This window comes from Marmota marmota, unplaced genomic scaffold (assembly GCF_001458135.2).
Source record: "Marmota marmota marmota unplaced genomic scaffold, marMar, whole genome shotgun sequence".
Classification (NCBI taxonomy): Eukaryota; Metazoa; Chordata; class Mammalia; order Rodentia; family Sciuridae; genus Marmota; species Marmota marmota.
Window position 1 is genome coordinate 35179325 of NW_026000082.1, and position 12029 is coordinate 35191353.

Here is a 12029-nt window from a genome sequence, read left to right on the forward strand (position 1 = left end):
TTTTTTTTTTTTTTTTTTTTTTTTTTGGTCCTAGAAGTCACATCTCCAGATCTTTTTATTTATTTTTTACATTTTTGAGATAGGGTGTCCTTAAGTTGCTGAGGGCCTTGTTAAATTTGCTGAGGCTGGCCTTGAACCTGACTTGAACCTGAGTTGCTGGGATTAAGACACGTACCACTGCCCCTAGCCACATGCTTTTCTTTTCCTTTGTTTTCAGGACCAGGGATTGTATCAAGGAGCACTTAACCACTGAACCATCTCCCTAACCCTTTTTAAAATATTTTGAGACTGGGCCTTGCTTAGTTGCTGAGGCTGGCTTTGAACTTGTGATCCTCTTGCCTCAGCCTCCTGAGCTGCTGGGATTATGGGCATAAGCCACGCACAGGCCTTTATTCTGCTTCAACTCTTTTAGTGCCCTCACTTTGACACAGCAGGGTCCGTGCCTCTGAGGTTAACTATTGCAGCCACAGTTTCCCAAACACACCTTATATTTCCAAACCACCTCAGGTAAACGGTCCCTCCTTCTTGGAGTGCCCATCCTCAGTCACCGGGGTCTGGAAAACTCATAACTCATCCCTCCAGGCACATCTCACATAGCTACTCCTTAGGTGTCCCCCCAGCCCTCAACCTGCCCCCCTTTCAGGCTCCAGCTTTGACCATCGCCACACACAGGTCACAGCCCTGTACTGCGGGAGCATGAGGAGTCTCCCCCAAAACTGCCTTCACCCCACAGGCAGCCCTTCATGAGCCACACGGCCGATAACAACCTTAAGCTGTCACTCCTATTCTCCCCACCACACCCCAAGCCAGGGCTAGGCTTGGACTCCACCCTGCAGTCGCCACACTGGCTGCCACACCAGTCAGTGACAGCCGCCCCGCATCCTCTTCCAGCTGTCCTCAAACCACTTGAAACCTTGGAATTCTAGACTTTGGCTTGGGGCTCCCTTCCACACCTTTCTGCCACCTACCTCCATGGCTTCCTTGATTCACCCTCTTATGGGCCCAGTTGTCCCCGGTCTCCCCACCTCTTCTCTTAGGCCCTTCTCCACCCTGAGCTGAGAGCCAGAGACTCTTCCAACATCACGAAGCACCTCTGCTACCCAAGCACCTGTGCCTGAGCAACTTGATACTGATGAATTCTGGGGGATATGCCCCCCACCCTGCCACAAGCAGGCTGCATTCAACCAAATACCACTCTAGACATGAGCCTTCAGCCAGCCACCTTCACTTGGCTTGGGAGGGGGGCCTGAGGGCAGGGGCGGCTGAGAGTAGGCCTGTTTCTCCACCTTCGGGCTGGGTGCTCCTGAAGATGGAGCTGCCTCCCTCATCCCACCCAAGCCCCATGAGACCCTCTTACCTTTCAATGTTGCCTTCTTTAGCACCTTCATGGCATACAGGTGCCCACTGTCTGGCCGGGTGACCTTGCGCACTAGGAAGACCTGAAAGGGCAGAGGAGGAAAAGCCAGGGAGAAGCTGGAAGGGGGCTGAAGCCACCAGCTCTGTCCTATGCTGTCCTCTTGCTTCTCTGGGTCCCACACTGACCTTTTCCTGGGTACCCAGGTGACCTTTCACACTTGCCCTCAGAGCCTCTGGACCCCAAGGTGACCCTGACCCCCACCTCTGACGTAACCAATGCTGCCCTCCCAGACATGGGCTCATGACTCACTTTGCCAAAAGATCCCTGGCCCAGAACCTTGAGGAGCTCAAAATGGGATGGGTCGGCCTTCTCGGAGCCAGCCTTAACGTGGTGTGTGATGGAGATCTCCTTGAGGATGCCCTCATCCTGATGGAGGGAGAGAGTGGGTAGACCAGCAGTAGCACAGGGTATATCCCCAGCCAAGTCATTTCCCCCAGAATTCATCAAATCCAATAGGCCACCCCTGGTCAGGGAGCCTCAGGATCATCAATATAACAGGGTTCAAGGCTGGGCAGGTCAAACCACCAGGTGGTGCAAGCCCAGGAGAGTCACTGCTCCTATCACTCCTGATGTTCTGGCCTGCTTAGGCTCAAAAAGGTGCCCAGGCCCAGCCAGGCTGGCCAGGCCAGGCCAAGCCAGGCCAGACCAAGCCAACCTGACTCAGGCTGAGGCGAAGGACCTGCCCCAGTCCGCCCTGTGGGGCTCCCCTCCCCCTGCTGTTTTGGTTTTGCCACAATAGGAAGTGGGGTTTGTTCTCATAATGGGGAGGCAGAGCTGGGCCTCTGTTCCTGAGATGAGGGGATCCTCTGGTTGAATGGACAGGGCTAAGACACACAGAGACCCAGAGTCATCCAGATATCCCCCTCAACCCAGTAAATGCCTGTGTGGGGCAGGTGGGAGTTAGGCCAGAGAATCTATGCCTTACTTGCCGGAACATCCCCCCAACAAACCTCTAGGAACCCCTCATCAGGTCCTACTATTCTATCAGCTGGTCTTGCCCTGAAGCTCCAAAAAGCCTCAACAATTCCCCAAGAAGCAAGTCTAGGCAGGGCTGGTCCCCCAGAAGGGACGGACCTGGGCCAGAGGAGCCCAAAGCAGCTTAAGCCAAACCAGCTGCCTGGGCACCTGTTCCAAGGGCCACAACCAGGCCAGGACTAGATATCCGGACACACTTACCAAGTCCCGCTGGGGACCAGAGCCAGGGCCATGGGCAGGCAGAGAGGTCTGGCCGATCCTGGGCCGCTGCTTCCTGGGCAGCCAGGGGAGCAGGGCCCAGAGCCGCAATCGGGGCGGCTTGGGATCCTGCTCCATCCGCCCAGCAGGGCCACAGCACCATGGCAGGGACAAGCAGCCTCCGGGGCTGCTGCAGAGGTGGTCGGCCCCAAGGCGGATGTGCAGGATGAGGGCGCAGGGGCTGGGCCGGCCCAGGGCAGCCAATCATTCGGGGCCTGTGGTTTCCCAGCCCAGGGCCTCCACCCTCCCCATGTTCCCTCTCTTCCCCTCTCCCCAGTGCCTGAGGGCTGCCCTCTGGCCCTCCTTGATATTCCCTGAATGCCCACAAAGGGAAAGCCCCATGCCAACACAGCTGCTGAAGCAAAAGGTACCCAACAGGCACAGTCAGACACCTAACGTGTACAGGCAGATAAAGAGACACCCAACAGGTGGAGACAGATAAAGACTGGCATCCAACAGGCAGGGGCAGGAAGGCGCACAGGCTCAGCAGGCAGGGATGTGTTGAGGACACACACCCAACAGGCAGAGACAGGAGGGAGTCATGTACCTATCAGGCAGAGGCAAGAGGAACTCATATCTAACAGAGGTGGAGAGACTAGCATCCAACATGCAGAGACAAAAGGGGACACAGACCCAAAAGACAGAAGGGAACACAAACCCAATAGGCACCCAACATGTGGCATGTACCCAACTGAAGAGGTACTTATCACACAGAGAACAGAGACAGGAACTCACACACACAGACAGGTTGCACAGCAGAGAAGCATCCATCACGAGGCCCACACAGACTGACAGATACCCAGGGCAGACTCAGGCAGGCACAAGGCAGGATCCCCAAAAGATTAAGGGCAGAGCTGTGGGTTCTTGATGGTGTGCCTAGGGGTGGGGAAAGGGATGAGAGGATACAACCTACAGGGCCCAGCACTCAGGAGAGCAGCCCAGCATCTGTGTCAGACAATCTCTGAGGTATTCCATTTCCCTAGGTTTTTTTTTTAGTTGTTGATGGACCTTTATTTTATTTATTCATATGTGGTGCCTCACATATGCTAGGCAAGCGCTCTGCCATCAAGTCCACAAACCAGTCCACCCTAGTTTTTTTCCTCATATTCCAGGGCCTGAGAGAGACCCATGACTAAGGTAGTGGCCAAGAGGGCCATCTCCTGAGTAGAACCTGATAGCTTTGACTCCCATCCAAAGATCCCAAATACCCCTTTTTCAGGAATATGAAGTTGAGGCCCAGAGGAGAGTAACTCCCAGGTTCAGAGCAAAGCAGTGGCAGAGCCAGCATGGACCCAACCCTCCTCTGGCTCCTGCCTGGCCTGGGGTCCACAGCCCCCAGTACCAGCAAGGGGCGGGCAGGTAAGTCGGTCAGAGCTGCTCCCTGCCCACTCTCACCTTCAGACCTAGGGCCAGTCTGAGACTTCCCGCTCCAGGTCTTGACCCTCAGACTCAACCCTATCTTTGGCAGACTGTACCTGATGGACAAAGGAGTTGGTGTAACAACCCCTCCACCCCCCACCTCCACAAAAAGAAGCCGCATGCTAATCAGGCCCCTGAGCATAACCTTCTGCAGGGACAGGCAGAAAGCCTAGCTCAGGGAGGGGCTGAGATGGGCCAAGACCACACAGCAATCCCTGGCCACCCACCCTGAGACCTGCGCCTCTACCTTGCCAGGCTGTCTCCGACAGAGAACACTCCCTGGGGACAGAGGCAGCCACCCGGAAACCCCAAGGGACAGAGCCATCCCCAAACTTACTCCTTGCTCAAAGACATGGTGACAGATACTACTGGAGGCAGGCCACCCTTCTGCTCACCTTCCTGGGACAGGAGACCAGGTCTCTCTCAACCCTGGGGAAATCTGCTGGGGTCTGCATGGTGGGGCTCCAGCAGTGGCCAGAGGGCCCCGCTACTCCTCTTACTTCTGCTTTTTTTTTAGTGTTCTTGGCCCAGAAGGCAGGGTCCCTGGCCCCCCTCCTTCTCACTTCCCCCTTGGTAAGGAGGAGGGACAGCAGTTAGGTCAGGAGCCTCTGCTGAGGAGAGGATACTGCAGACCCCAAGCTTATAACCCAGGGACAGCCCAAGGGTACGTCCCTCCCTGTCTCCTCTGACCCTAATGAGGGCGACAGGGTCACAGACAGAAGTCACAAGGCAATGAGGTGGTGACACAGTGGGCTCCCAGTACCCACAAACATGCACCTGGAGGCCCCCAAGAGCACGTTGGACAGCAGTTGGAAAGGCTGGAGCCCGACTGCCCAGCAGACAGTGTAGGCACTGGCTTGCCCCAGCTGTGGCCACCCAGAACAGCAGCCCACAGAACAGATACCACCATGCCTGGCCCTGCCCCATCAGGTGCCCTGAAGACGCCTGCCAGTCCTAGGCCCTGGGATGGGCAAGAAGACTCCAGCCAGGACCTCACAGAGGGCTACGAGGAGGAGTGGGCCTCCGAGGCTGGAGGTGGAGTGGGCCCAGCCCCTTCCCATGCGGCTTCACCTCATCCTCACACCAGTACACCCACAGGAACTGACAGATACACTCAGTGATGATCGGAAACCCTCTCCACAGCCATCCCCTGCAGAGAAACACGCTCCCCCGCCCTCGGGCGGACTTCCCCTTCCCCAGGCTCGCTGGGCCTCTGATAACAAACAGTCTGCGGTGATGGCCTACAGGCTTGTGAAAGATCTTCCCTTAGAGGCCCTGTTGCTTCCTCAGGCAGGGCAGCCTGGACACCCAGAGTCCCCTGGTCTAATGCCAGTGCCAATTCAGGGCCCCCAACTCCCTTCAACCCTCAGAAGCAGGGAAAGCACTTCTGTGGCTATGGGGTACCAGAAGGGGCAAGAGGAAGGAAACAGTCTCGGCACTGCCTCTGCTGAAGGGTGTGGGGGGCCTAAGGCCGCTGGTGGCGGAGGAAGGGCCAGCCACCAGCCCATACCCCTGGGTTTCTGCCTTGTCTCCGCTGTACACACTTCCTCTTTATTTACTTCCTCCCACAGGGCAGCTGGGAGAGAAGGGGAGAGCGCACAGGCGGATCCCCAGTCCGTAAGGTCTTCATGCTTGGCCTCCCTCTACTATGGTCAAGCCCACCTGATAATCCCCGCCCTAACAGACACCAGCAGTTCTTCCTCCGCTGGCAGGGATCTGCAGGGCCTCCCAGGTGCTCCCCTTTCTAGTGGGGCAGATGTCTCCAGCTCTGTCTAACAGCATGCCTCTGGACAGGTGAGAGGGCCCCCAGTTCCCAGGCACCGGACTTGGGGTCAATGATAATGAGAACTGAGACTCCTGTCCCTGAGCATTCAGGTCCCCTGCCCATTCTATCTTTCAACTTTTGCTGATGTGAATTCCACCAAACGTATGCTTGGCACTGGGGTTAAGAGCCCATGTCTCAGTTCCAAAGGGAGATATCATCATCCCCATTTTAGAGATGAGAAAACTAGACTAGGAGAGAAAGTGACTTGCTCAAGGTCACATGGCTAGCAAGGCCAAGAAGTAAGAGTGAAACCAAAGCCTGACTGCTTCCAAAGCCTGTGCTCTTAACCTCTCACCACAGCCCCTCTTGTAAGGCCAAACTGCCTACCCAACTGTGGAGGTCCCTGATAGTTCCTGGCCCCTGCTCTGTTCAGGCAGGAACCAGACACTAGAAGGCAGCAGATGCTAAGGCAACCCAGGCCTTGACCTCTGGCAGCTCAGAAAAGAAATAAGATAACAAAACACAATTACCCTGCCCCAGAGCTGCAGTCAAGGTGCTGTGGACGCCCAGAGCCAAGGGCGGGGTCTGGGTAGATCTTCTAGAGACAGGACAGTGTAGTTGGGTACAGAGAAAGATTGTTGACCAGGCAGAAAGCAGGGTGTGGAGGGGAGACAGCCCTGGTAGAGAAGGAACTGGCTCCCAGGCAAATCTCTTTCTTTCCCTGTCTGAACCTCGGTTTCCTCCTCTGTAAAATGAAGTTTCAAATTACACATTCCATGCTCAGAAGGTTATTTCTAGAAGGTTGTTTGTAGAAGCAAAATGAGCCGTGGAGACAAAGAGACATTTTAAACAGAAGTTCTCCCTGGTTTAGTTGATCTGACTGCCGCAGAATCTCCGCTGGGCAAGAAGAAGGGGCAGCATCCAGGCACTGGCCCCAGTGCTGAGCGGGTGGGCTGACCTGCTGTGGCTGGTCCAAGGGAAGTTCCTCCCAGCACCTGAGGGTGCCCAAGGCTCCCCAAAGTCCACAGTCACATCCTGCCTAAGTTCTGGCCAGGGGCGCATGAGGGATCCGGAGGGATCAGGGTTTCATAAACAGGAAGAGAGGAGGGGAGGGGGGAGACATTCAGTTCTCAAAATAGCAGGGCAGGCACTTCAAAGGGGTCCAGCTCCGGAGATGGCCAGAGGAGAGGGCCTGGGGTGCCCAGTCCATGCCCAGGAAGGGAGGGAAGGAGAGTGGGAACCCTGTGTGCCTGGATACCAGGTGCACCCAGGTGCTGAAGAGATCCAGGGAGTACATGCTCTGTACCAGCTGCTTACACCCTCACTGCTAAAACCCAAATTCCCCTCTGCCTGAAATAAACAAAATAAGCAAGCATTAGACACCAATATTATTCTAGAAACATTGTTGGATACCTTAATTTATACATATCACATTTCCTCTTCCAGGTGGCCCTGAGAGGTAAGCTCCACATTGCTTCTATTGGAAAAAGATCCAAGCCTTGCAGGAGCAAGTTACTTTGTCCCAGGTCACAAGGCAAATGGAGACACGGGGGCAGGAATCTGAACTCAGAATCTCTGACTTCCAAGTCCCCTCCCCTGCTTCTTCTCCATTTGGAAGGCCCTGCTGCTCCGATCCTGCCGTCCAAAGCCTGGCCAAATGCTAGCTCTGCAGGGAAGTGGCCAGGTGCCCAAGAGTCCACCCAATTCTTCTTCCTCTGCCACACATAGCAGTGACCATCTGTCTGGTACACTCTCAGCCCTAAGCTCAGAGGCCACCAACTGGGGCTACGATGTGCTCATCACATCTTGCCACCAAGAGAAAAATGGGCACCTGGAAGGTGGTATATGTCTCTAGTGGACATGGAATGGAGGTTGTGTATGCCCACAACCGTGTTCCTGCTGCACCCTAGCACCCACCACACAGTTCTCCTGTTTCCACCCTCCCTCCAAGACCAGGAGCTCCCTGAGGCTGGGGGATGTTGACTTCACTTTGGGGTCTCCCAGTGTCATAACAAGGTACACTAAATTTCTGATGAAGGATAAACTGGCCCATTGCCAGTTCCTTCTACTGCACAGTGATGAGGGACTGATCACAGGTTGAGCGCCCCCTGGTGTAGTAAGCCTGGAAGTGGGCAGTGGGATACTGGTGGCTGGAACAAGAGATGGATATGTAGACACCCAGGGATGGTGGCATTGGGGTCAGATACCCGGTGCTCCTCCTCTTTAGCAGAAATCACAGGATGGGGAGATGGGGAGCCAGTAGAGATTACCTGCCTGGGAAACCTCCTCCTTCCTCTCAATCAGCCTCTCTGACTTTTGTACTAGGGATTTAACCCAGGGGTGCTCTACCATTGAGCTACACCTCCAGCCATTTTCACTTTTTAATTCTAAGACAGGGTCTCACTCAGTTACCCAGGTTTGCCTTGAACTTGTGATTTTCCTGCCTCAGCCTCCTAAGTTGCTGGGATTCCAAGTATGCACCACCAAGCCTACCCTTCCAATTCTTGGGGTGAGAAGCTGCATTCACCACAAGCTCCTCAAAGACTGCAAAATCCCCTGCAACCAAGAAACTCAGCCCCAAGGTCTGAACTTCTGGCTCTCCACCAGGACCTACAGCCCTTTTATTTTATTTTAGGTAATTAGGAGTAGCTACTCTGTGGGAGAGGCATCTCCAGACCAAGGGGTGGGGGCTGGAGTGGTGGCTCAGTGGCAGATCACTTGTCAAGCACATGTGAGGCGCTGGGTTCGATCCTCAGTACCACATAAAAATAAGTAAATAAAATATGTCCATCTACAGTAAAAAAAAAAAAATTGATTTTAAAATGATAAACCAAGAAGCCCAGACCATACTGCTCACTGGCCTCTCTGCTGGCTGTTGTCACAGTAACCAACAGTGGAGGGGGTGGGAACCTCCTTCTCTCATCCTGCCCCACCCCACCAGCTCAAATACCTTATCTTAGGAAGCTGAGTCAAGGTAAACACCCGGACCAACCCCAACTCCATCTCAAAGGTCAAGCCTATAGTAGATGGGCAGACCCAGGCCAGGAAGGTGGGGCTTCTCACAGGAAGTGGAGCTGAGCAACACTCAAGGCATTCACACCAAGGGTGCTGATGCCCCCTGGGGGGGACCAGGTAGTCACCACCCCATTTGTCCTCCACATCACTCCTGTGAGAAAGGTACTATTTTTCCCAACTTACGGACTCCCACACTGAGACTCAAGAGAGGAGCTTCTGGGCAAATGGTGGGGGATACACTGAGACTAGAATCCAGGTTTGCCCATGTTCTGCCCCAGCCCAGGGGGCTTCCAAAATCACTCCACAGCTGCCTCCCTTGACCCAGAGCTACCTATGAGTTGGGTATGGTCCTTCCCACTACAGAGATAGCCAAGGCCCAAAGGGAACAAGGGACCTACCCAAGGTTACACAACAGGAACCAGCCTCTGGCAGTTCTGGCAATACAAGAACCAGAAGCAGGGTCTAAGGAGCTCTGGAAGGAGCCGGGAAGCAGAGACAGCAGGGGAGAGGAAATGGGCCTCAGCCAGGTGGGAGCCTGAGGAGCCACTCCCCCAGGCCCGGGAGATCAGCACAGTGTCTGAGCCTCTCCCATCACTGTGTAGGCTCTCTCCTTAGAGTGACCCAAATTCCTTAAGTAAATAAATCCAGGAAGTGCCCTGGCTGGGGTGACAGGTAGCCAGAGTCCCAGGCTGGATCCTGCTCCTAACCTCTCTGGGCTGCGACCCCCTCATGTCACATGGAGGTTGGAACAAGTGAGTTCTATGCCCAGGGCTGCTTGAGGATTAGGAGGGATGAGAGAAGGAAGGCTGAACTGGGCAGAGGGGCGAGGACAGGGCCCTCCTCTCAGGTGGAGCAAGGGCAGGCCTCTCTCCCCAGAGCCACACAAACAGAACTCCCACAGTCCCTAGCCCAGGCCACAGGCCCTGGTCCTCACCTTGGACAGCTGAAGTCCAGCTTCTTCCCCTGAGGCCTGTCCATTCTGGAAAAAAGAAGGGAGACGGGGAGGCATTGTGAGAACTCACCTGAGTGGAGGAAGAGGCGCCTCATCCTTGGTGGTCCCAAGAGTCAGGGAGGCCATGGAGAGGTGTAGGAGTTCTGGGTGGGTCCCCTCGACCTGTGCTTCCGCAGTGAGGACACAGGAACCAAGTCCTCTGTCAACAGTCCCTCACGACCCTGGCAGAACAATCTCAGGGGGCTGCATGCCTTCCCCTGCTCTCCACCTAACAAACACCTCATCTTCCAAGACTCAGCTCCCAGGGAGAAGGAAGAGGCCTGTGTGGCCCGGGCTCTGCCAAGAGAGACTGCAACCAGCGGCGAGAGGTCTCAGTTTCCCAATCTGTAGTGTGGGGTTGGTTACCCAGATCTCCAGAGTTGCCGCCAGGGTGGAAAGAGACAAAGTCTGGGCAAGTGTCCAGCCCAGAGGTGGCGACTGGGACCCCTCCCTCCTCATCAGGCAGAGTGATGGCTGCCTCCCCCATCCCCCTGCATTCCTTCACTGTACCACTTGTCACACTGAAGGGACTGTTTACTCCAGGGCCTGCCCTTCCTAATAAACGGGGAGTCCAGAGAGGGCAGAGAGGAGATCTTGGTGACAACAGCTGCTCCTCCGAGCTCCTGCCACATGCCAGGCTGGGCTCAGTGCCTCACACCTGTGGCTCCATTTAATCCTCACCACAGCCCCAGGAGGTAGGTCCTGGCCCCACTAGCAGAAGAGGAAATTGAGGCTCAAATGGGGGTTAATGATGGCACCTAAGGTCACACCACTGAAAAGCAAGGATTCCAAATCTTGTCCAAAATCCAAGAGGTACTCAAAGAAGTCTGTTGCAGAGACTCTCCTCGCTCCCAAGGCAGCTATCGGTGGGAAACCTGAAGTCCACCCTGGGCAGCGCTGGCTTTTCTAGATTTCACCCTCACACGGGGCACACTGGGGTGTACCAAACCAGGCCATCTGTTTACTGTGTGAGGTGAGCTGGGGAACACTACCTTCCTGGGCCTGAAGGAACTGTCCTCAGCCCTCCTGGCATGGCGAGTGCTGTGAGGCAGGCGGTAGGATCCCAGTAGCTAGGAAGACTTGGCCTAGGGCAGGGCAGGACTTTGGAGCCTGGAGCTGGGTCCACAGGGCAGCTGTGGCCTTGCTTGGCAGCAGCAGTCACAGCTGTGCTTTGCCCATTACATAACCTCCCTGCCCTGGAGCAGTACCCCTTGCAGCTCCTAGGACATCCTTCCTCCCCTGAGCTCCTTTAATGCCCCTAAATCCTCCCCAGGGCCAAGTGTTCTGGTCCCTACACATATACCCCATCACCTCCCAGCAGCCTAGGGAGAAGGGACAGGTTGATCAGAACCCAGGGCATAGAGTGGGGCACGCTTGCATTTGTAGGCTGGGTTCCAACTCACCCAGCATTCTGGACTCTTCTTTTTGTTTGTTTGTTTCCGCACCCTCCCTGAGTTGCCCTGTCCCTCCCCAGGTCTGCCTTTCCAGTCTTGACACAGGAATCATCCCACAGATGATCACAACTGCTTACCCACCAGCCCCCTGCCTGGCCCGCTCCACTCTGAACCTTTACCATCCCCAAAATCAAGTGTGACCTTTTCACTTAACACAGTCACCCAATATTTACTGAGACTCTTCAATGGACCAGGCCTCAAATATTTCTGTGACAGAGAATAAAGACTTTGTTGCCTGGAGAATAAAAATTCATGCTTCTTCTCGTGAAATTCAAAGTCATCATCTCCAACTGTCCATACAATGATTAAAAATGTGGGTTCTGCCAGGAGCAGTGGCCCACACCTATAACCCCAGCTGCTCAGGAGGCTGAGGCAGGAGGATCACAAGTTCAAAGCCAGCCTCAGCAAAAGTGAAGTGCTGAGCAACTCAGTGAGACCCTGTCTCTAAATAAAATACAAAGAAGGGCTGGGGAAGTGGCTCACTGGTTGAGTGGCCCTGAGTTCAATTCCCAGTACAAAAAAAAAAAAATGTGTGATCCCAGCGGCTCAGAGGCAGGAGGATCAGCCTCGGCAATTTAGTGAAGTCCTAAGTAACTCAGTGAGACCCTGTCTCTAAATGAAAAATATGCAAAAAAGGTCTGTCATAAAGAATAGACAAAATAAAGGCAGTCTGTCCATCTACAATTATAAAAAAAAAAAAAAAAAAAGAATATGGGTTCTACCCACAGAATGGGA

The 12029-nt window shown here is 54.6% G+C and overlaps 1 protein-coding gene across 5 annotated transcripts in view; it reads right to left on the bottom strand.

The window, feature by feature from the left end:
* Rps6ka1 (ribosomal protein S6 kinase A1) overlaps positions 1-9830 on the bottom strand; it is a 34360-nt gene extending 24530 nt beyond the window's left edge. Inside the window, exons 1-4 of one of the 5 annotated variants that reach the window (XM_048816043.1) lie at positions 4465-4592; positions 4046-4125; positions 1667-1783; positions 1358-1439 (exon numbers count right to left, since the gene is read on the bottom strand). In XM_048816043.1, coding sequence (XP_048672000.1) covers positions 1358-1388 — 31 coding nt within the window. In that variant the 5' untranslated portion in view covers positions 1389-1439; positions 1667-1783; positions 4046-4125; positions 4465-4592. Of the gene's footprint in view, positions 1-1357; positions 1440-1666; positions 1784-2593; positions 2831-4045; positions 4126-4406; positions 4618-9783 lie in introns of those variants that run through there. The other 4 variants (XM_015485459.2, XM_015485457.2, XM_048816044.1 and 1 more) reach the window with 4 other exon arrangements.
* Positions 9831-12029: the final 2199 nt, after the last annotated feature.